This window comes from Ornithodoros turicata, chromosome 1, assembly GCF_037126465.1.
Source record: "Ornithodoros turicata isolate Travis chromosome 1, ASM3712646v1, whole genome shotgun sequence".
In the NCBI taxonomy this organism is placed as follows: Eukaryota; Metazoa; Arthropoda; class Arachnida; order Ixodida; family Argasidae; genus Ornithodoros; species Ornithodoros turicata.
Window position 1 is genome coordinate 159431407 of NC_088201.1, and position 26232 is coordinate 159457638.

At 43.9% G+C, this 26232-nt stretch overlaps 1 protein-coding gene across 1 annotated transcript; it reads right to left on the bottom strand.

Moving 5' to 3' along the window:
* Positions 1-218: 218 nt before the first annotated feature.
* LOC135378703 (uncharacterized) lies at positions 219-25926 on the bottom strand. The gene is made up of 3 exons (XM_064611798.1): positions 25819-25926; positions 2170-2574; positions 219-477 (listed from the first exon to the last, which is right to left on the bottom strand). Exons 1-3 carry the CDS (start codon positions 25910-25912, stop codon positions 272-274), a joined length of 705 nt encoding a protein of 234 aa, XP_064467868.1. The 5' UTR covers positions 25913-25926; the 3' UTR covers positions 219-271.
* Positions 25927-26232: the final 306 nt, after the last annotated feature.

Here is a 26232-nt window from a genome sequence, read left to right on the forward strand (position 1 = left end):
AACGTTTCTAAAATGCAACATTTCAAATACTGCACCAACATTGAAATAGAAGCATCGCGGTAACATTATATATGTGCATGAAATCGTTGCCGTAACGTCTGAACATTTGATCATCAAGCGGCATCATAGCAAATGGTGTCATTAATGCGCGTGAACATCAGGAGAAGGTGCGAAAATTTGATTTTAGGGTGGACATTGTGCCCCATCCCTCCATCAAGACATGGGTGCTTGATTTTATTGAAATACAACACCCTTTCCAGATCGATCTCTTTCAAGCAATAGGCATGAGCACACTTTGTAATGCTTCCTCCAGGGTCTTCCGGAATTTTTGAAACAGTACAGAAGAGAGCTTCTTTTGTACGCTTCGTCTGAGTGTCTGCCTCACGTTGTCTGACTGGGCGAAGTCGCTGAACCCTGTATCTTTGAGCTTCAGGTTCACCTTTGGAATCCTGAAGTTATTCAGCACTGGAGTGTCATCTGAAATGGCACAGTTTAGAACAATTATGAAATTAAATCACTCCCGTAAAAGGTGGGGCTCGACGTAGAAGGTGCTTATGGCAGGGTTATCATCGCTGCCAGATTTTCATGCTCGAGTCTGTCAAAGGGACGAGTAACGTAGAGTTCTGGACAAAAGTTTACGAAACATGCTCCAGAGCATTCCTTCGTCAAAGTGACGCGCTAGCAATGCATAGCACCGTACGGACTTGCATACAGGCGACTGGGTTACCTAGGGACGTGTCTGTAAGTTCGTACGGTCCCATTCGCTGCTAGCGCGTCACTCTGAGGAAGGCATGTTCCGTAAACTTTTGTCCAGCCCCGTACATGTGTGCAGGGTGCCCCTAACAGCGGTCTGTATTTTGTACAGTAGGTAGTTAAGGTGACCAACTTGTGACCGTACGAGCAACCTTCTAGGACGTTGTCCACGAACAAGTTCTGTGCAATGGCAAGTGCAACCGTAGGTAGTATTGATGATGGAACGGCTTGCAGATAGTCAGCCACGCTGAGGCGCGCAACGTGATGACTATTGCGGGTGGAGTCGTGCGTCCTGGGCCCACTTCGCAGGGGACTCTACCGACGTCTGTCTTTAAATGTCACAGGAAAACCCACGGAAAACATCCGGTACAGGAACCAGAACGACATCACCCCACATCAAATAAGAATGAAGAATTTTTGGCGCGATGACTCGCGTGCCTGAGGCTGGTAATGCCCCTTATAAAATCATAGCAAAAGCCACATCCTAGGTGCAACCTGTGCGCAAAGGAGCCCGAAGAGGCTTTTTGCAAAGTAGCTGTGCGGTGTGTGCATTGTTCCACTCTCAGTGTAGGGGCCTGAACTCCACTCAAAGGGCCTGAAGTGGATCGTGGGACAGACCCTGACCCATTCCATAGAAGTTCCGTTGCTGCTTCACGGGACAAGTTAGTCCCACTTTTTTCTCGGCTGCGAAAAAAGTTTCTCAGCGTTCGCGTTTTTTGTGTGTGTGTATGTTTTTGTATATACAAAAAGGCCCCAGAAAAGCAATGGGAGTGTTCTTGATGATGTGCAATGGCACACTTCCTAGTGTGCAACAAAGGGTAAGGAATGACGTCACGCCGCTGGAGTAACACCACCTAGATAGACAAAGCCTGCTTACTCGTCGACGTGACGCAACGACTAAGAGTCAGCTAATCAGGATCGTGTTTTCAACTGCGGTAGCCAATCACGAACGTGTTTTCAGCGGTGGTAGCCATGGAAAGAAACCGCCCCCGTCTGCGAGCAGTGATTGAACATCCACGCGTACTAAATGGGAAATCTTTCAAATAAAGCGCAAAACGGTCCCAAATATTTATCAAGACTGATTTTCAGGAAAGCGTGTTGCACTTCTTGTCTAGAGGTTCCAAGTTAGTTACGATCCTTTGCAAGTTCTTCAATTCGTGGAACGGCGACACGCAGTAGCAGACGAATTCTGACTTTATATATGCACGTAGAGAAGGAAGGAGGGGAGGCATTAAGCCGACCTTCCGTATCTAGGTGGCGTGGGCTGGAGCCTCTGCGGCAGCAGAGCTGATCTTTAAAAAGTATCGTTTATTTAACATATGAGCACAGTTAGTCGTGGGCATCGGCCGGTCGTATCTGTTTCACAGATGGATTTCTGGATGCCACCGTCCCATTAATGGGTCCTCCAACACTTACCTTCTTTGCTGGCGACTCGTACGACGGCGTAAGTGTTCAGCACAATCAACTCCACAGAAATATTCTGCATCTTCCCGTCCTTTCCGGGAGCTCTGTAAGACCCGTTGTAGGTGACGGTCACGCCGTCTAATGTCAGCTCGCACTCCAGAGTGACTCTCTCAGCTAGCAGCCTTGGACGTGTGCAGTGTCCATGTCGGCGAACCTTGGAGGCCAACCCGATAAGTCGTCCACCAGAGAAGTCAAATGTGGTTCTGTCGGTGGGGACGTAATAGTCGACAACGTCAAAACGAATATCGGCAAGCGGGAGAGGATCTTGGGAGGCGTTTCTCACAAGGTCAGGAAGGAAAGCCTCCAGAACGATGTCCAGAAACAAGTTGGAGTCTTCGGTACTGCCGGCAGATACTCCTAATAACCGAAATATGTTATGTTAACCTTTGCAACACAACAAGACAAGCTTTTACATAATTAGAAGCATTTATTGGCTGACGCACCAAAAGAAGTTAATAAGCATCAGGACAAACGGGAAAAAAAGTTATATGCAGCGGAATCAATAGCGTAAGGTAGTAATAGACGCCGCAGCATATATAATAATGTGTCCAGTCATCCATCATCCACGAGCCGTCCTCATTCTCCTCTTCGTGGTATCAACGCGGACGTCTACCGCATGCACCGCTCTGGGTCTCCGGATGAGAGTGATGTGGCGGCCCGTGGACGACGACGAAGCGCCTGTGCTGCCGCGCGCTATTGCGCCTGGCAGCCAGTTCTGCCGGCACCGTCCTAGTGTGAGGCCACGCACATCTGCCCGTTGGGACATTCCATCACCGCCGGTCAGGACTCAGGCAGAGGAACATCACCTTCTCTACATTTGGTAACATTTGGTGCGAAAAGGAGATACATGTATACATAATTGAAGTGTCTGGAGGTGATCACAGTATATCTTCTCAACTCTTCTGTTAAATGATTGTTGTGTCTCAGTTCAACAGGCAGAGAGTCCGAAAGCTTAGCACCGTAACAAACAATTAATGGTGTACCATATATGCTTGTTGGTCCATATAGCTTTAAATAATGAAAAGTGCCACTCCTAATAAAAGTATTACACTATTGAAAGAGTGAGCTATCAAATGGTAGATTTTTTGTGACAATTGAGATTATAAGTAGGATACAACAACGCACGCACAAGATCAGGGAAGGATAGCTCATTCAATAGGCCACTGGTAATTTCGTGCGAAAATGACGTCGGTGTCCTCGCTTCCGTGACGAGCGCCTCGCAGGTTGCGATTGGCAAGGCGCTTCGTGATCGCTGCGTGTTTAAAATTGGTTTCCCATTCCCTTCTGTGGCAGTATGGGTGGCTGTTATGCTGTTGTGAAGAGCTGACTATTCCCTTCATGACTACAAGGCCAGGTATTCGCACAGCGACTTTAATGCTGCGTTCATCTCCTACGTATGAATGTATCGAAGAAAATGAAATCCAGAACATCAAAAACGAATTTTTGAGATTACAATTTTAAAAATCGGTTTGTCAGCTGCAGCTGAAAATCGCTGCTTACACTCCTGACGCTCAATTGAAATTAGCTTGTTGTAGCCGTTACACTCAATGTTACATTACGTGCGTGCTCACCGTCGTTAAATTTGCTTATGTACACACACATAAAAACACAGACTATTAGACACAGACTTTCCGCTTTCTAAAGATGTTTTAGAGCCAGGCACATGCACATCCAGCACTGATAGCGTGCGTCATCTGCTAGCGTAGACACGGAAGTCGACCCTTTTCCCATTATTCTTAGAAAGTAGCGGTCACCTATTGGCGAAAGAGTTCAACAGAGGATGACCGGTGACTGGAAAAACTTGAACTTGAAACTCGAACTCGAGTCTCAGTGACTTTTCCGTAGTTTATAGACATTGCAAGTAGGAGGGATACGTACTGCTCCACGCTGCAACACAATAAATTAGATGTGACTGAATCAGTGAAAAACACAGCTGTCGCAAAATATATAGAGGAAAACATCTCCGGGCGAGGAACATTGCATGACATGATCGCGATATCTTTTTACAAATGTATCGATGTGCGACTTCAAAGATAAAGACGGATCAATAGTTACACCTAAATACTTGATTTCTTATGTCTGTTTAAAAATATGACCGTTAAATGTGACAGCTGTGTCGCTCATAGATGGTTTGTGACAAACAACACATTTTGTTTGTTTTGGTCATATTCACCGACAGGTGTTTAACTGTAAACCAAACGGCGAGTTTTTGAGTTTCACTACACATTATGTGCGCTGCCTCTGAACGACTTTCTCAACCAATAAATAAACAAGTGTCATTGGCATACATGTATGTTGCTATTTTATCAGAAACCAGTGGGAGATCGTTAACGTAAAGTGAAAACAGTATTAGACCTAATACAGATACCTGAGGCACGCTAATACTTAACGGAAACTTCACAGAAGGCACACCGTCAACACTTGTGTCAAAAATCGTGACGTGAATGACAGTGATGATCACTACTAATAGGAAAGTCCAAAACACGGCAGGTAGGTGCGGTATTCTCTCGTGTAAGAACATGATCAATGATTGATGAAGAATTCCTAGAAGTTCTTGTTGGTGTTTTTATCATATCGCACAACCCAAAATGTTCCAGGAGGGAGGTATAATCACGGTTCATAGACTTCATTAGATCTATATTAAAATCGCCCACGTTCATGAATTCATCACGGAATTCATGCGCGAAAGGACATCCTCAAAGTATTCCACAAACAGCAGGCTTTGAAGTTGTACGACTTCAGTCTTTGCAAACAGGCTGCAGGCTTTGAAGTTGTACAACAAAGCCGTGCAATCTCTGAGAATGAGCAGCATAAGGGAACAAGGAAAGCAAAAGCCAGCGCCAGTTTACTGCTGTGTTCTAAGGTCCACAAAAAACGCAGCAACAAAAAAAAATCATAAGCTTTTCATGCAACGTAAAACCCTTTACGAAAATGAAATTTGCCTGTCTAGTGACATCTTTTGGAGATTCTTTGGCTTCTTTGACTTTTCTTTTGAATGTGATTTCCTATAGAAAATGGTACAAACAATTGCTATAGACGGCCTTTGGTCTTTCTCTTTTCTGAAAGTCTGAAGTGGTCGCGCCAAAGTAAATCTATTGACTGCCTTTCGACTTCCCGTTTCTTCATTTTCAAAATACCAGTCAATAGGTAGTCCAAAGACCAATTATGAAGACCAAAGACCACACTTCAGCATGCAGTTCCAATGTTTCAAACCAGAACTTTCCGAAAGGCTAGAGAAAAAGCTATTGACTGCAACAATCGATTACAACTCCGACTGGGTGACACCCTCGAAAGCACCGATTTGATCTGTTTATTTGGCTCATACGAATGTTACGGAAGCAATGCACAACTTGTTTCACACGAAGCCGAAGATGTCTTGTCCGGGATGCTGTGCCAACCTTATCTGCGGCAGGAGATTGCAGGGGCAGGACTAGGCAGCAGATAAAGGTAAGACGCGTAATGTTAGATAAGTCAGTCATGCGGTGCAAATGCCATCACATAGAAAATAAAAATACGATCTGTCAGTTAATGCTTTATCATTTAGAGATCAGGCCCCATGCAGCGGGTGTATTATCAGTACAGATTTGGAATTGACTTATTTGTTAAATGATTTCGCAGGCATTCTGGCACCACCGAAAAGCTTGCACTCCACGTCTCAACTATCACAGTCGGGGTTTCAAGCTGAAGGCTGTCACCAGTGCCAACCAGAGGCCCATTCAAAGATTATCTGTTTTTGTTGACGGAACAGTGACGCCTGGTACTCAGACATTTCATTTTCTCATGAATCAAGTGCATTGCATCACTTGTGCTTGACTTCTTTCATTCGTATACCCTTGCTGTTGCTCGCTAGCTTAGAGCAACCATGCCTGAAGTGTTTGTGTTCTTACTTCAGCGCTTTCAGAGTACATTTAAGCAGTATCATCGTATCTTATGCACGGCAGCACGTCTTGTGTGTTTTGAGTAAGGTATGAATTAAAATGTTGGCACAGCTGTTGTGTTTTGGTCACAAATAAGGTGTTCTTCCAGAGCGCTCAAAGGCAGTTCAAGCAGTTTCACATGCCCAAGAATTAGGGACAAAACGTAAAGCAGGCTTCACCTCAAACGGCTCCCATAGAGCCTGTGTATTCTGGAACGAAAAGCGCGTGCTACATATTCTGCTGGCAGCGCTTTGCATTCGTTCTCTAATGGCATCTTGCCTCTGCCAGGAGAAAACTTTTGAGCAATTTTTTTGGCATGAATAGTGGCATCTTCAAGGTTCCATTCGGGTTCCAAAGTTTAAACCTGTAAAGGAGCCTTCAATACCCGCACGAACGCGCAGCGGCGAAGCCTATGTTCAAGGCCACGCGCAACCACAGGTTTGCGAAATGGCTCGCCGCAGAAGAGACTACAACAGATAAAAAAGACAAACAAGAAATAACAATACGAGGAGCATAGATTTGTGTGTTACTTCACGTGGTAAGGGTATAGGATATAAAAAACTAAAAACTTGACAGCTGTTAGGAGAACTAACATCGTTGAGGTTGTAATAAAGAGCAAACGTGTGTACATTATGGCTGTTACGAAGTCTGTTGGTGTCTGCTAAACTGTGAGCAATCAAACAAAACATAAAATAAAGGTGCGGTCGGAGTGAACGGCACAACAAAAACAACAATAAATGATGACGATGAGACGGGGTGTTTCACCGCGGAGGTGCATACCCTACCCCACTGCACGTGGAACATTATGTGAAGATGATGAAGGACGGATGAAAACACAAGAAAGAACTAAAATGAACGGCAGAAAATGGACCAACGACAGCTTAAGACGACTTGTACTACTCTGCACAGGAAAATGTGATATCTGAGGTTCTACGATGTGCTAGGGTTGTCAAACCAGGTTTATCGAGGATAGGTTCAATGTGTCGGTCATAGAGATTGTACAATGACTCCACGGGATTCGATGCTGTCATTCGGTCAATCTCTTATCTTTGAAAATTAGTGAAGCTAATGAAGTATACCATTTTAGTTAGCCATCGAACACTGATGCGACCGGCTAGGAAAGATATCCGTGAGGCCAGGTATGTCTGGCGCACAAACGGCACGTCCGGGGCTCTCATAAATTCTTAACAACTGTGGCACCTAACAAAGGACAACCTGTATATCCTCATATGTTTCCATACTGTGTCCCGGAAGAATTCGAGGCTCGTTGGAGTAGACCGAATGTACAATCGTATTTATGAAATAGCGCAAAAAAATAATAATACAAAAAATAATTGGACATTGTTGCAAAATTTGAGACATACAAAAATAAAAGATTTGACTAAAACTGGCGGGCTAAAGTGTGCCTAACAAACCAACATTCAGTTTGCTTGTAGAAACAAGGTATTCTGAGGCACGATAGATCTATAAGTTGAGTGAATGTTGACGTGGATATGTCCCGGTGACGTAGATGGTGTCGTCTAGACGAAAAAAAAATGATGAAGGCTTGAAGGCTCGGCAGTCCAGAGAACCTACGGATACGCATGTAAGATGAGGGAAGTAGGACGCATGACGCCGAACGCACACGCATGACGCTGAACTATGAAACCGATCCATATATTCCGAAACTCCGAGTGGCTGAACACACCGTTTGTATAGACTGCGGTTTTGTTTCTTCTTTCTCGCTCTCTCCTCTTTCCTTTATTTTTCTTGTGGGGGGGGGGAGCGGGGGGCTTATCAATACCTGAACACGATTATGACACAGCTATATAGGATGTCACGCTTCCTCGCGAACGCAGGAGCCTCTCTAGGGAGGAAAGTGCAATTGTAAAAGGCGGTCACGTGTTCCGTTTGTATTATAACACATTACTTTGCTATCTTTTGACCACAATAATGCTCGTTGCCCTGTCAATGTCATCTGCATTTTTTAGATACTGTAGATATGTCGTTCACCTCGAAACTACAAAAAAGTTAAGAAATCACGACTTTCTGTTGTTTTTGTTTGATTTGCGATTATCTTGCGACTTTCTGTTGTCGTCATCTCACAAAATCTATCAAAATAAGCACAATTTCAGACAACGAAAAAAAAAAGAACATATCGTGCTGCGTTCCTGTCTTTCATTTTCCATACTTAATACAGCTAACGCCGTAGTGACTCAAATCTATCCCTATTGCAGCCTAATGCCGCGTGCTTTTCGACAGCCGTGCTCCTGGCTTTTCTTTTCGTCATTGGAGAGGGTGCTAGCAGGTGTGCTGTCTTATCAGCGTATTTCTTCTGAAGATTTACTATCTTGATCCAGCCGTCGTACATGCTCGCGCTTTCAGCAGACTGCTTGGGACTGTGTCGTTCGCTATCGCGTCTTTTTTCCTTCGTTCATCTTTGTTTCTGTAGGTGTGAAGAAAAGTTTATTGACTGGTTGATAAGCATCTGCGTGCACCACGTAAAAGTCAGTTGTGTAGCATCGATTGCTAGTACGTAAGAGTTGAATAAATACGAATGAAGCACGATGAACATTTGATTTACACATAAGAGTTAGTGACGTCTTCATGTTGGGAAAAACTTCGCATGGCTGCATCTGCGATCACAATGTCCACCTTTTAACGTTGAAGCCAAAATAATCGGGGGCACTTCAAACCACATTACTCGAGCTGTGACGCAACATTTGCCACAGCTTGCCGTCGTCTGGATGTTTGGACGTCGTTCCCGATTTCCGTTCTTAGCTCACCTCGCGTCATAGAGTCCACATCTAACATGCGTGACATTATAAAGGAAACTGGCGCGAACGTCAGACTGCTCACTGACAGCAAAAAAGTTGCTAAACTCACATCATTAACAGGAAAGAATGTCGATTTACTTCTTGATACCACGCTTTGCGACCCCGGTCCTCTCCTCGGACACCAGAGATGAACTAGCACAGTCATGGGATCTTTTCAGAGGTGTGGTAAAATAATTTGAGCAAGATACTGCAGGGAAAGATCTGCGTCAGGGAACGTTAAACGTCCTAAGTATGTTTCTAGATCTGGGAAACAAATGCAAGGGGTACGGACCGGAGAGCGTGACCCCGTATATACATGTTTTTTCGCATCATGCCGCGATGAGCCACATGCAGCAGCGCTGACTAGGATGGCCTTCTACCCAAGGACTAGAAAAGAAAAATTGTGTGTTAGAGAACCTACATCATCGGCGAACAAACAAATGGGACGCAGCATGGGACGGGCTAAAATATGTTAAAGTTAGAAGAAAATTCGTCTGCGCTACGGGTTAGGAGATATCAGAAACGTGACGTCACGTACTGGTAGAAGGTGGCATCCAAGAGGAAAGAAGCCCCGTTTAAGTGTCGAACTCGTACTCGAACAGCGCGTGTCACGCATGTTAGATGTGGACTCTATGACACGAAGTGAGCTAAGAACGGAAATCGGGAACGACGTCCAAAGATCCAGACGACGGCAAGCTGTGGCAAATGTTGCGTCACAGCTCGAGTAATGTGGTTTGAAGTACCCCCCATTATTTTGGCTTCAACGTTAAAAGGAGGACATTGTGATCGCATATGCAGCCATGCGAAGTTTTTCCCAACATGAAGACGTCACTAACTTTTATGTGTAAATCAAATGTTCATCGTGCTTCATTCGTATTTATTCAACTCATACGTACTAGCAGTCGATGCTACACAACTGACTTTTACGTGGTGCACGCAGATGCTTATCAACCAGTCAATAAACTTTTCTTCACACCTACAGAAACAAAGATGAACGAAGGAAAAACGACGCGATAGCGAACGACACAGTCCCAACTCCCAAGCAGTCTGCTGAAAGTGCGAGCATGTACGACGGCTGGATCAAGATAGTATATCTTCAGAAGAAATACGCTGATAAGACAGCACACCTGCTAGCACCCTCTCCACTGGCGAAACGAAAAGCCAGGAGCACGGCTGTCGAAACGCACGCGGCATTAGGCTGCAATAGGGATAGATTTGAGTCACTACGGCGGTAGCTGTATCAAATATGGAAAATGAAAGACAGGAACGCAGCACGATATGTTCTTTTTTTTTTCGTTGTCTGAAATTGTGCTTATTTTGATAGATTTTGAGAGATGACGACAACAGAAAGTCGCCAGATAATCGCAAATCAAACAAAAACACCAGAAAGTCGTGATTTCTTAACTTTTCTACAATCTACAATATCTAAAAAATGCAGATGACATTGACAGGGCAACGAGCATTATTGTAGTCAAAAGAGAGCAGAGTAATGTGTTATAATACAAACGGAACATGTGACCGCCTTTTACATGTAGTAGAGTAAGCGTTTGGGCTGGTTGGTTCATATTGAATTAAAAACAATTGTATAGCGCTCTCTTTTGGTCGGTTTTTGCGGGGTGAGAGGGGTGTCACTGGTTTGCTCGAAAAAAAAAATAAACTTCACTTGGTTGCAGTTCAGTGCCGGTCCTTGTCCTTTTATCCTCTGTCCTTGTCCTACCCAGCACTGGGGGTTTTTAATTGTTTTTAATTCACGCCTTTTACAATTGCGCTTCCCTCCCTAGACAGGCTCCTGCATTCGCGAGGAAGCGTGACATCCTATATAGCTGTATCATAAATTGTCTTCAGGTATTAATAAGCCCCCCGCCCCCCCCCCCCCAAAAAAAAGAGAAATTAAGGAAAAAGGAGAGAGCGAGAAACAAAACCGCAGTCTATACAAACGGTGTGTCCAGCCACTCGGAGTTTCGGAATATATAGATCGGTTTCGTAGTTCAGCGTCATGCGCGTGCGTGCATGGTTGTCCTACTTCCCACATCTTACATGCGTATCCGTAGGTTCTCTGCACTGCCGAGCCTTCGCATTTTTTTCGTCTAGACGACACCATCTACGTCACCGCGACATATCCACGCCAACATTCACTCAACTTATAGATCTATCGTGCCTCAGAATACCTTGTTTCTACAAGCAAACTGAATGTTGGTTTGTTAGGCACACTTTAGCTCGCCAATTTTAGTCAAATCTTTTATTTGTGTATGTCTCAAATTTTGCAACCATGCCCTTTTTTTTTTGCGCTATTTCATAAATAGGATTGTACATTCGGTCTACTCGAACGAGCCTCGAATTCTTCCGGGAGTCAGTATAGAAACACTGAGGATATGAGGATATACAGGTTGTCCTTTGTTAGGTGCCACAATTGTTATTAAGAATTTATGAGAGCCCCGGACGTGCCGTTTGGGCGCCTGACATACCTGGCCTCACGGATATCTTTCCTAGCCGGTCGCATCAGTGTTCGATGGCCAACTAAAATGGTATACTTAATTAGCTTATAATTTTCTTTTGCGTTCTTTCTCTTTATTTCTATCTTTTTTTTTTGCTATAGTCGTGACGACGCCCACTTCTGTTTGGCCAACAACGGCGAGCCTATCCTGCCATCACCCCCCCCCCCCCCCCCTTCACTAATTTTCGAAGATAAGAGATTGACCGAATGACAGCATCGAATCCCTTGGAGTCATTGTACATTCTCAATGACCGACACATTGGTGTCTATAATTATGAACCTATCCTCGATAAACCGGTTTGACGTAGAACCTCAGATATCGCATTTTCCTATGCAAAGTAGGACATGTCTCGTCTTAAGCTGTCGTTGGTCTATTTTCTGCCGTTCATTTTAGTTCTTTCTTCTGTTTTCATCATTCCTTCATCATCTTCACATAATGTTCCACGTCCAGTTGGGTAGGGTACGCACCTCCGCGGTGAAACACCCCGTCTCATCGTCATCATTTATTGTTGTTTTTGTTGTGCCGTTCACTCCGACCAAACCTTTATTTTATGTTTTGTTTGATTGCTCACACTTTAGCAGATACCAACAGACTTCGTAACAGCCATAATGTACACACGTTTGCTCTTTATTACAACCTCAACGATGTTAGTTGTCCTAACAGCTGTCACGTTTTTAGCTTTTTATATCCTATACCCTTACCACGTGAAGTAACACACAAATCTTTGCTCCTCGTATTGTTATTTCTTGTTTGTCTTCTTTATCTGTTGTAGTCTCTTCTGCGACGAGCCCATTCCCAAACCTGTGGTTGCGCGTGGCCTTGAACGTAGGCGTCGCCGCTACGCGTTCGTGCGGCTATTGAAGGCTCCTTTACAGGTTCAAACTTTGGAACCCGAATGGAACCTTGAAGATGCCACTATTCATGCCCAAAAAATTACTCAAAAGTTTTGTCCTGGCAGAGGCAAGATGCCATTAGAGAACGAATGCAAAGCGCTACCAGCAGAATGTGTAGCACACGCTTTTCGTTCCAGAATACACAGGCTCCATGGGAGCCGTTTTAGGTGAAGCCTGCTTTACGTTTTGTCCCTAATTCTTGGGCATGATGTGTGCAACAGCACACACCTTTTCTCAGTTTTGAGTAAGGTAAATCGAAATCTTCCAGTTGATGTGTTTCGTTCATAAATTATGTTTTTCGAGACGTTTCAGGATTACATTCAAACAGCATCATGTGTGCAACAGCACATTCTTTTTCTCAGGTGAAGTAAGGTAAATCTGTCCTCTGTTGTGTTCTGGCAATGCAGCAGAAGCTTATGTTGAATTCAAGTGGTATCATGTATACAAAAACTTGTTTTGTGCCTTTCTGTAGCTGCTGTACTAATATTACGAGCACAGAGACATTCCTGCAGAACATATCGGAGCATCTTGTGTGCTATTGTTGATATGATCTGCAGCAGTATATTGATAATGTTAATTATTCAATGACTTTAGCTAACATTTACATTCTTACTTCCAGGTAAACCTGTCACGCAGGTGCCCTACCCTTTGGTATTGTTAGTTCAAGATTGTACGGAAACAATCCACCTGGAGCATCATTTTTCAATTGGCAGTGGCAATACTATCACAACACACTACACACTGCATGTCTAAGGTGCGTGTACAATGCATCAAACCTATTCTCAGGTACAGGCGAGCTGGTACGCAATTACAACATGAAACAACTGACACAGAGATCGTAAAGCCATGCCTTTTCCTCCGCGCTTCGGGTTTCATGTTGTTATCCTCACATGCAGCTCATTTCGCCTGTGCTGTGCAGCATGAGCAAAAGCACATATTGTTTTGGTCACATTACACGGGACATAAATAGTACTATACAGCACTCTACATCATGTAATCTAACAGTTGTTCACGTTTGAATATCTTAGCTATGGAATTTACCCTCCAAGAACCATACTATGTCCAAACACGAACAACTGCTAGACAGCAGCTGTACTGTTGCCGTATAGCATTTATGGCTGGCGTCCTGTGATCGGAAACAGCGGTGTCTTTTTCTGCTACAACTGGTAAACTTCAGTAAAGATTTCGAAATACTGTGTCATACCATAAAGCACTGCGGGAAATGGCAGTGTGAAAAACTGGAGAAGACTGTCATTAGAACGGGGGACATGTTCTACGGTGAATTTTTTACAGTGTGTGCTGTACCACTGCAGGCTCACCACAGCATGGTAACGCTCTGAATACTGATTTGTTCAAAAAAGGAATGTGTAAGTTTTTTGTACTAACTTCACCTTATGCAAAGTAGTAGAAAAATGTTTTGAGCCAATGGGGAAGAGGACATCATTCTGGAGGGACATCATTCTAGAGTCTCGTTGACCTACAATGTGTCATTTGCGAAGGTAATTTTGAAGAGTGTAGGCGGTACAAGACTGTGTTCCCACATTCTTGGCAGTGTTGACTAATAACCTAATAAAGTAGAGAGTACATTTGTTGCTTGATATATTTGTGTCACGGCAAAGTATGTAGAGATGCATCTGCCTCAACATGCAGGTGCCAAAACTGCTTTTTGTGCCTAAAATATGACAAATAGTTGTCTGTTCAACACAACTAATCATGTACCGGCCTCCACGACATGTCTGTGACATTCCAAAGTGTTTAACATGTCCCATAGATGTGTGCAATGCTGAAGATGACTATGTACCTTCTATGGATTTTGTTTCAAGAAAAGTACAGTGTGATTTGTTAACAGCGCCTGGTTGTACCTTCATAATTTTACATAAAAATATGTAAAGTTTCCGGGGGGGGGAATATAGGTTTATTGCAAAACAAAACAAAAAACACGAAAGAGGGGAAAGTTTCCGGAAGGAAACATCATGAAGGTCCATAGCGAAAAACCCTGAGACGAGGTATAGGAAGGGACATACACAATGTCTCAGCATAGTGTGTGTATGTCCCTTTGTGTATCTCCTCTTCAGGTCTCGCCATCATGGACACTATCACCAGCTCGCTTACTCCTGAACCGTTCTTTCAACGATAAAGGTGACTTTCATGAACTGGATGGCAACCAACATGCTGTCAATAAAAAGAATAATGGAAGGAGCTCAATATATAAGGAGCTTAGGCTGTGTGTGGTCATTGCCTTCTGACAAACGGTGACCTGGAATTTCAGGACAGTGCCTGCAGTGGTAGTATTCTTGTGTTCTCACCCTTGACGCCCATTGTGTGTCATCAGTCACCTGTAATCTGGTAACATGCACATAGCTAAAACGAAGTATATTTGTATTTCTTTGAATACAGTTGGTACAGCACATTGTTTTTTACATGTTCTTTGGAAAGTAGAAATAAAAAAATATCTACTCTGCAAGTCTCGTGTCAGCTCTACAGAGCAGCTTCGAATTTCACTAGAAGCCACGTGCGAAACCTAGACCAAACTAGTGTTGAAGGTAGATAGATATTATTATTATTATTAGATCATAGGTCAGGCTTAGGTCCTGGTTGGTAGCAACGCAATTGAACCTTATTAAAAACTGGTGCAGGAGGTGGCCAACCATAACTAAATACACCAACTGACTCTCACAAATTTTGTGGTATTCTACATTTGAAACAACATTAATACGCCGCAGTGGTCTTTTCTCCTTTGTTCCTTTTAACCTAGAAATATTAGGTCTTCGGCACCACCAGCCTTAGTTGCTGAGCATGCAGTTATTTACGTTGAGCGCTACAGTTTCATATTTGTTTCTCTGGACAAGCAAGCCCGGGCTTCCCCATTTTGATAAGGGTCTTTCAGCTTTGACAGGGCATTTGTGGATAAGGAAAACATTTGGACTCTGTGTATTTTGCTACGAATTGCACCGTAAAAGACAGAGGACAGCATCAACCATTTCCACCAAGGTTATTAAATTTGTGATAAAGTACATATACCGTTTGTCACTCACTAATTTGGTGGCAAAGTTACTGGAGTAGCAGTTGTGCAATTTAAACACATGTTCAAAAAAAATTCGGGTATGGGAAGTGCTGCCTAATTGAATATATTGCCACAAGACATTGGTCTCTCGTTTTTCTACACAAACATACGTAGTGTGATGTCAAAAGTAGATGCTCTATCCTCTGCTATCGACGACCACAACCCTGACCTCATTGCCATCACAGAAACGTGGCTGTCACAGAATATTAGAGATCACGAAATATTCCGTCAATCTTCCGCATATACTATTTATCGTACTGATCGTGTGTCAGGGAGGGGAGGCGGCGTACTTCTGGCCGTGAAGTCTAATCTGCTCTCGCATATGATTCATGTCGACAGTAACTTAGAGACGTGCTGGGTATGACTAGAATGTACTCATCCATCTCTTCTTGTTGGTGTGTGCTACCGACCCCCCCCCCCCCCCCAAGGTAACCGTGAATTTGCCACCATTTTCCACAACGAAACCGCTTCGCTCATTAATCGTTTCCCACGTCACCACCTTCTCATACTCGGGGATTTCAACTATCCTAACATTGACTGGACGTCAAGTGAACCACACGGTACTAGCATCGATGATAAGAATTTCGTCGAACTGTGCCTTACCCTGAACTTAACACAGATGATCCTTTCCCCAACAAGGAATCCACCTTTTGCGCCTCACACTCTAGACCTTCTGCTGACGTCACAACCCGAAATTCTTAATAACCTGTCGATAGACGATGGCCTTAGCGATCACTGCATCATCACCGCTAGGATGACCATACCGAGAACCAATAGGTCAACCTCTGTTAAACGCATTCTCCTATATTCAAGAGGTGACTTTGATGCGATGCGGAACGAACTACGCCACTTTTATGATAGATTCTCGGTGGAATGTGTGAGTCGTACTGTAGAAGATAACTGGTTTGCCTTCAAAACAAAGTTGCTCTCTTTAGTGGAAACTCATATACCTACCATGACTATACGTAATCGAGCCGATGCTCTTTGGTTCACTCGCACTTTACACTTGCTGCGAAAGAAAAAACAACGCCTTTTTCGTCAGGCTCGCATTCTGGGTAATCCCGTCCTGTGGAACAGCTACAGGTTGATCGCTCAGAAATACAGACGTTCCTTACGTAATGCAAGGGAAACGTTCTACAATATTGAACTCCCCAAGATTATGCCAATAACCCTAGAAAGTTCTGGAAAATCATAAACCCACGTTCTAATTCACAACTCCAGCTGGTTGACTCTGAGGGACACCCAGTGCCAGAGGGCGACTCTGCGGATGTATTTAACAACTTCTTCTCTTCCGTCTTCACGCGTGACTGCACTAGAACTGCGCCCACAGAACTCTCTGCGCCCCCATATCCCACCATGGAGAGTATATCCGTCAGCCCGCATGGTATCGCTAAACTCATCGACTCTCTTAAGAATACCTCATCATGCGGTCTTGACAGTATAAATATCAAAGTCTTAAAACAGACCAGAGACATATCCTCACTCTTCCTGTCATTTATCTTTCAGCAATCGTTAGAGACAGGTGACATTCCTCGTGACTGGAAGACAGGTAAAATCATTCCCATCTTTAAGGCAGGCGACCCACACATTCCATCGAATTACAGACCAGTTTCACTAACAAGCGTCCCGTCGAAACTCATAGAGCAAGCATATCGTCTGCAAACACGTGATCCAGTTCTTGGAAAGCAACCAGTTCTTCTTCCACAATCAGCACGGATTCCGAAAGGGTTTTTCCTGCGAAACCCAACTTGCATCGTTCACGCATCACATCAGCCTCGCTTTAGATAACAACACTGAATGCGATGCTATCTTTCTCGACCTATCAAAAGCCTTTGATAGGATATCACACTCATTGCTGTTTAAAAAATTATCAGCGCTCCACTTCCACCCACTTATACTTCAATGGATTAAGAACTTCTTAACAGATCGCTCACAGACGGTATACGCTAACAACCACTACTCTTCATGTGCGCATGTCACCTCTGGTGTCCCACAGGGTACGGTATTAGCACTTTTGTTGTTTCTAATATATATTAATGATCTCCCACAGTCAGTTTCATCGCACATTCGCCTATTTGCAGATGACTGCGTCGTCTATCGCACAGTCCATTCCACAGCTGACCATATAGCCTTACAGAGAGACTTGGATAAAATAGGCGAATGGTGCGAAACCTGGCAGATGTCGCTTAACCCCACAAAATGTAAACATGTGATGTTTTCACGAAAATAACGATCATGACCCACTACATATATCATAAGTGGATCACCTGTAGAAACCGTTACTAACTACAAATACCTTGGAGTGCATTTCTCCTCTGATCTAACATGGAACACACACATCTCGAACATTCTTTCTAATGCAAATCGTAGTCTTGGGTATCTTCGGTGACACATTACTCACGCACCTCCACACCTCAAACGGCTGGCATATCTCACGTTTGTCCGCCCGAAGATCGAATATGCCAGTGCCATATGGGATCCCCACCAAACGTATCTTTCGAATAATATCGAAGCCTTCCAGAATCGGGCTGCCCGGTTATTTTTCAAACAATATTCACCTTACACCAGCGTAACCTCACTCAAGGTCCGAGCTGAGCTCACCGACCTTAAAACACGTCGCATGATTCAACGGCTGTCATTATTTCACAAGTTCTATCACTCTCCCGCGCTCCGCAGTAGTTACATCCGCTCCCCTTCTTACCTTTCCTGCCGCGTTGACCATCAACATAAGGTACTACTAACTCGGTCACGTACAACATCATTCGAGGCATCCTTCTTTCAACGAACATCATCAGATTGGAATAGACTCCCACGGCATATTGCAGAACTCACGGATCATATCCAATTTACCAACGCATTAATCGCCGAGTTCACTTGACCATTGTCGCTCCATGTACACGCACATCATTGCTCTCTAACGTAGATATATTCTTTGCTTTTCACCTTGTTATAATCTTTTTCTGTCTGCTGTCTTTTTTTGTGTTTTCTTTCTTGTTTTTTTTAGTCTATGTTCATTGTTTGATGTACAGTGCAGTGTGTTGCTCACTCTCTCATGTAATGGCGTAAAGGCCCCTTGATGGACCAGTAAATAAATAAATAAATAAATGAAAAATATATGGGGTACACAATATAATAAATTGTGGGTTTACATCGCGAGACAACTTGGAATACACAGCACAGCGTAATGTTCCTTATTCTGGCAACGTTAGCATGGTTCAAGAAGTGGGAAATGTTGCACTACCCTTAATAGCATCTGCTCGGCCCAGCAAACAGGATACATATATCCTGATTTGAAGACACTATGCCTAACTCAAAAGCACTATGAGATCGACCCGTACGTGTTTACTTGCGAAACTATTATGAATGAAATATGGCGTGTGTGGTATAGAGCAATGCGCACACTTAAGTAAACATGCAAAAAATAAGTATAAGAGCTCTCGATCTACATCCCGCGATGCGCTCTACGAGATAAAGAACACACTACAAACTACATCCAACACTTTTTGTGCGGGGCAACTCTAATGACCACTTTCATATAACCGACGAATGGTTGAGCGAATGCAGTTCAAATGTTTGTTTGTTTGTATGTTTATTCAAATTCAAAATACAATGGAAGTAAAAAACAGACACCACAATAGCGATTCCATAGCATAGCTAGTTAAGAACACCCATTATATGTGGTGTACTAAGAAACTGCAATTAAAGAACGAAACATAGAAGATTCAGGTGCCCTGATATCAACCGAGATACAACGATGTGGAAACAACATAGCGTCTCAAGTCTTTAACTTAATAATTGGGTGTTTACGTCGCGAGACAACTGAGATCACATCACATCACATCACAACTGAGATCCAAGTCTTTAGCAAAAAATCTACTATTTTTAAGCTCAGTTGGCAGTTGGTTCCAAATCCTAGGACCAAAAGACGCAATTAATCTCGTACCGTATACATTATTTGGACGAAATAGCGTATATTGATGCAATACCACACTTCTATTGTTTCTAGTGCAAATACGGAACATATCATTTTGGAATGGTGTTTCCCTGGTTATGACTGAATGGATTAAAAGAGAGCATCGTTCACGCGCAAGGTCCGGAAGTGGCACAATTTTAAGTTGAGAGAAGAGCCCAGCAGAGTGTGTCCGAAGGTCAGAATAAGTTATTATTCTCAAGACCCGCTTCTGTAATTTGAATAAACAACCAACGTAGGTCACACAGGTGTTGCTCCAGGACGTAATACAGTATAGTAAATGGGACTGGAAAAGGGCAAAATATAACTGTCTCAGGATATACAAGGGAAAGAACTGTCTTGCCAAGAACAGCGCACGGCAGGACTTTCTCAATTTTCGAGCCACACTGTCGATTTGTAACCTCCACGACAAAGTACAATCCAGGATAACACCGAGATAACTTATGTGGTCAGATCGCTCGATCTTCTGACCAGAGATATGGTCAGAATGGTCACGATACATTCCTACGTCGTTCATTGCGGTCACGCTATGATGCTGCACAATATATATATCTCGTGTAACAAGCCTGCCAAACGCACGATGTGCACACGGGCAGAAATACGGTCGTCTTTCTTTGAAGACCAGTCCTCTGCAAGTATATATGCTCAAACAACCACCAGGTCTCACGTTGTTGCAGAGCTTATGCAAGAAGAAGCGCAACGAAAACGTGGATAAACATACCCCCCCCCCCCCCTGACAAAGGCAGATCGGCGAGCACTCCTGAAAGGCCGTACTTCATATTTATTTGTGCTGCATTATAAAAAAGGAAAAGCTCGCGTTTCCGCTTCCATTAATTATTATCCCGTTAATTACAATTATGATGTCTTTCTTCCTTTCTTTCTTCAATATTGTCATTTTTAGCGTGCATCCTTCCTGCTCCATTCCTCGTTCTTGATGAGAGTGAATCACGGCGTGCAACATTGTTTGCTTTCAAATCCAAGCCAAGACACTCCTTCCTCGCCTGTTCTTTGCCATGTTTACTTGATAGCGTCGTGGCGCCATTTACAAGTTCTCTGGTAAGTTCGTTTTTTTAATTTTTTTTGTGTTTCAAGTGGATTTTTCTTTGTGTGAAGTGGCAGGATGTGGGCATGCTGGACGTCTATCTGATCGAAAACCTCCAGCACGTTGATGAGAGTTTACAGATACTGCAAAGCGTAGATGATTTTTGAGGACAGAAATTCGTCGTCAAGTGGATTTCCGACAAGGTGCATTGACGTTTATATTGTTGCTACATGTGAGTCTTCTAATGTTTATTTATTTCAACATATAAAAGTATAAAAACTATAAGATAAAAAAAAAGTATTTGTAGCTGCTGCATGTAGGGAGCTGCAGTGCACGTGGTTCTGAGTTTGCGCTCAGCTCAACTTTTTATTTTCCGAGCGTGTACAAAGGATTTCAATCGCGTACTTAATGGTTGACACCGGCCGTATTTTTAGAGAGGACGCATAATACAGTTGGAGGACTTGTTTATTCCACTATTTGTCACAATGATGGAGTAGCATAACTGGTGCATAATTAATTTATGGAAGTGTTTGTAAGTGTGAAGTATTCGGCACTCTAATGGTCATCTTTGTCCCCATATGGGGGTAGGGACAGACTTGAATATACTCAGGGATTCTATTCTATGTTTTCAAACAAATTGTGAAAATTGTGCTTTCCTTGTAGGAACACGGTGAAGGTAGACAAGCACCAGCCTACGGGAGACCAAGAAAGCCTCGCGTCAATGCTTGCGAAAATGCAGTGACTCAATACAGTACACCTGTTCACATGTTATTTTACGTTCCTGACCCTCAATCCTTCACAGCGAATTGAATTAAATTTGTGGCCAAGTCAACCAGAGACAACGTAGTTTGTGCATGGGGGAGGAACTAGGAAGTAGTAAAAAGAAAAGCAAATTACTTTCAATAGCTGACCAAAGCAAAGCATGCTGACTTTCAAAATGAAGTCTAAAGGAAGTCCAGAGCAGAAATGTCTTTTGAAATGTTTTGGAGAAATGTCAAAAGGAAGTCTGTCGCAAATGACCATTAGTTTTCCAAAGCAGTTCCAAATAATTTTTCATATAAAATCTATAGAATTCCAGTATAATCTCTGTTGACTCTTTTGACATATTTCTACAGAAATGGAATAGAATTTCTATAGCATGAACAAATATTTTGTCATAAGGACTATCTGTGGGGCTGTATAGTAAATGAAAGTCATGAGCATTCTAGATTATACATTTATTTGGTTTCCTTATTATGTGCTGCAGATTCGACAGATATACAGGGAGTTTAACGAAAATTTCCCGGCTGAATAATTCAAAAACGGTAATTATATCGGGAAATTTATTTGTCTGTTAGCATGCTTCATGCGTCGGCCACAAACTGACCACTCAGCTTTTGGGTTTCATGCGCTCGTTAATGGAATAAATTTCCAGCTTTATTTTGCTTTGCTGGGCTTTCGCGCCCGAGCCGTAGCGATGGGAACTCCGAGAAAGTGCCAAACCCGTAAAAAAATGCATCGAATTTCAATTATCTTTGGAGTAATTAACTAGTTTCGGTTTACAAATTTCTTGCGCGGAGCAGTGCAAGGATGCGCTCTTTCGCCCAACTACCTTGCGCTCAAATTCCTGTTCATCCGCTTGCATTGGTCGCGGGGGTGCCACAAGATAAGGAACAGCCACGAGCGAGCATGTCGCGTCGAGACTGGGAGGTACCCGGGTTCGAATCCGGGTGCGGGCTGTGCTGTCTGGGGTTTTTCCTGGGTTTTCCTCAGACGCTTTCAGACATATGTTGGCACAGTTCCCTTAGAAGTCGGCCCAGGACGCACATTCCCCAGGGCGTCAGTCGTGACGTTGCCCACATACGTGAGGCCGACAACGGCAAGCCCTTTCACCATCACCATCACCACCACCACAGCCACGGGCGAGAGTTTGATATGGCTTCTGGTTGTCTACCGAATTCATAATCAGGATCGCATTCATGTCATTGGAAGGGCAAGATTGTGCGCGTTTCTCGCCATAATGACAAGAACTTGGCAGTCGCGATAAAACTATTTATCGCGGGACAAAAGTGGGTTGCTGTTAACGTGAGAAGCATTGTCGTTGAATGAGACCTTGTGCACAATTTGTGGGGAAATAGCATGGAAATACATGGATTAGACTTTATAGTGTGACTTACTTCGGCCCCTTTCCTCCTTCCGTGGAACCCAAGAGCCCCCAAGGAGGAAGTTCTGAGTAAACTACTGAGCGAATGCATGGCCATTCTACCGAGATGGGGAAGATACATGCGACGTGAACGTTTGAGGCACTGCTTTGTCTCGCTGTAACGAAGCTGTGCAGAAAGCGCTGAACCGTTAAAAGTTATGCACCCATGACATTGTCGAAATATTTCATTATTTCTCCCTGGTTTTCTTTTAAATAATCAATCAGTAAATCAATCGAAATATTTCACTCATTATTTCTTGGAAGCGTAGGCGCGGTACTAGGAAACGCCGCGAGTAATGGGCGGTGGTAGGAGTACGAGATGCAGTAACTGAATCCGAATCATTCAAAATGTCTAAGCAAACCATATACATGCAGGATCCGCCGAGAGTGGTTGGTGCTTTGGATAACACGACTTGTAACCGACACAAACCTTTCAAGACGTTTATGAAATAAGAGTGGAGTCCAAGTTGGGTAAAAGTCATTTACCGTGGAGTCCAAGTTGAAATTCCCCATTAGAACGATAGCAGTATCACGTTATCCGCACTAGCTAGGTACGGATTAAACTGGACAATGCTCCGAATATGTACAGTGAGGTAATCGGAGGCAAAGCACTGTGTCCTTAGGAGCGGTGAGCCCGTATTTTACAAGACTGCAATGAGAAGACACCTCATGTAGCCAATGGTAACCTAATCCGTACAGACCATCTAAATGTCCAAACATATATGTTCCAGATTTCTGTACTAAAGAAGTTTTGACTCCCATATTCGTAGCTTCGGAAACCATCATGGATATGTGACGGGTGGCCATAGTGCTGGCTCCACTCATTACATAAATCGCTACTCCACCGACTCCGACACCCTCCCGATTAAACTGAGTGATCTATTTGAAACCGGAAATATCGTACCCATCACTTTCGGGAATTGAAGAGAACTTTCGTTCCCTTTAGGAATTGATTGACCTGTTGTTCCGGCCACCGCAATGCGTTACCTAAATGTTCTACATTGTGGGTTAAACGTGGAGCCTTAGCACTAGCAACGCATATTTTTCTACAGGAATTCCCAGACTGAACTGCGACTATTAAGCAATGCGGTATCCGATGAGCAGTCAAGAGAACTTCGCCGTATAACACACTCAATATCTGTTGCAGCGCGCGGCATCCGTCTTTCTGGTAACGCGAGCGCGCAGAGTGAGCATACTTTTTAATCTAATGCTTTGGCGAGGTTGAACCAACCCCACGCCACCCTGTTTTTCTGAATCCGCCGCTGGTTACACGCGGAACAATCGACCGGTCGCGTTGCTACAACGCTGTAGTAGCCGACACTATTGGGCAAATAAAGGTGCTTGAATGGTCTAACGTCACAACATCCCAGAGGACGCCGGGAGATTTGACTGCGGATGAGCACAATCTGATCAACAAACTTTGCCAGAAAATGCGCGCTTTTTCAACACTGAGCCCTTGTGTATCGCTTTTGTGCTACCCCACATCACCCAACACGCGTAATCTGACCTCAAAAGGGTCTGCGTGCGAATATCAGCACTTGAGGTGGAACACGTGAGGCATTTGGCCGCCCGTTTCATTCATAACCACACTCTCTCTATTGTGAAGAAAAACAGCTACGGAAGTCTGGGGGGGGGGGGGGGGAGGAAGACGAAACGACCTCTTCTCATTATCTCGAGGCTCTCAAGTAACAATTACTTTACGCGCTGGCTGAAGCTGTATCAGCTTCCTTACAGTTGGGTGCTAGCACAATTTCTTATTCGGTAAGATGATCCCAGAGCACGAGGGTAGAATCTGAATAAATCGGCTGTTATCTCTACCACGATACGCCACATAGTTCGAGTTAAACCTGTCGATGGCACTACACAAATAGCCAAATGTGTTTCATCTTCGCATTTGGAATAATGGCTTTTTAGAATGTAGCTTCCCATTTTCATACAGCCAGGGGCTGATTAGAGGTAAGGGAGGGGGGCACCCCCCTCCCATGAAACCAAGGCCGCTCTCGCCACATCAAAATGCAATGGTTTTCACGACACATGTCGTCTAGTCTTCGTACACGTTTGGTTCAGCGGAAAAATTGAGGTTCAATTGCTTCTGTGGCAACAGAGAAATGTGTCATCTTCAGTAGTCATTTTTCTTTCAGTTTATTTGAAGTAACTTCAATTCCTTCAATTCAGCTTCGAAATTTGGCTAGTCAACCCCGCATCTTCTCGACAGAAATGAAAAATCGATGTCAAACTGGCCATGGACATCGCTCGTAATGAAGTAATGTAGTCGTTTTTGTACGAAGTCCAAATGACATGATGCGTGAAACCCACTGTAGTGTGACTATTTCGCAATATGCTCGGGAACTTAGCGTTCTACCAGTCGATGTGCTCGGCGACTCACACAGACCTCTCCTTACTTTGCGAGCACTAACCGACCAGTGAGTGCTCTCGAGGCTGCTTCTTCAGGTTATGAAAACGGATTGTGCATATGCACGTAAATCGCATTTCTGCTGGCCTATGTTTTTGTGGGTTCCACGATTTCTTGAACCATTGTGAATGCGACGCACCTAACTGTCCGCACAAGACCTGTCACTAGTCGGCGCCCAAAGAACCGGGAACCGCAATCGCAGGACACAACACGAGAAGGTCAATTGCGGGGTACCGAATGTACGCTTAGCAGGGCCACCAGGTAATAACACAGAACTGAAGCGTCCATTCGAAAAGAGCGAACACCTGACAAGAGGCACCATTCAATTTTATTTGGTTCATCCCTGCGGCTAATACCCTCTGCAGCCTGCTTATTCAGCCGTTTGGTCATAGCTGCACTTCTGTCGGGCTGGGGTGTCTAAACGAGCAAAAGTTTTGAAGGCACACGAAGGAGACATGCCACCACGCTGCTTTCATCGGCCTTTAGTTTCTAGTCGCATGCGCCATCTGTCCTAGTGACGCGGAACAAACAATTTGTATTTTTAATTTAAATTTTCTCTTTTGTAACGTGATTTCTACATTTTCTCTTGTCTGCTAAGAGTTACGACATGCAAATAAAAATGTTCGCGCTGAAAGGCGTTTGCAAGCAGTCCTGTTGCATAGTATACCCTCTTGCCTGTGGCTGCTGGTCCCGCCTGATATGAATTATGCGTATATATGGTCAGGCCGAACATTAAGTGTCCCCCCCCCCCCATACGGAAGTGTTAAATCCGCCCCTGCTTACAGCCGAAATAATATTCGAGCAGTATGATTTGTATGAAATGCACTAGCCTGTAAGGAGCAGCGCCGCGATGACCAATCGGATAGAATCCATGAAAGCCTTCCTTCCTGATGCAGTTTTGATCCCTTCTAGCCGAAACCGCATTCATAAACGACATCGATAAAAGAATCAGAATCATAGGCTGTGGGAACGATAAGAGTTGAATTGGCTCTCTGGAGATTACACTGTTTTCTGCGAACGAGGTCTGCGTTATCAGGAACAGAGGTATATCTTATTGCCGAGAGGGCATACATCTCACAGACAATTGTCCCATTATCCCAACGTCCATTTCGTAAGCATATCGGTATCAAGGCGACAAATAAAAGATAACAAAATTCGTTGGAAGGTGTTTTAGCCTTTCATCGATTGATTAACACATAGAGGCGTACTCCAGCGTGATTTCTTCAGTTGCTTGGGAAGTCTAG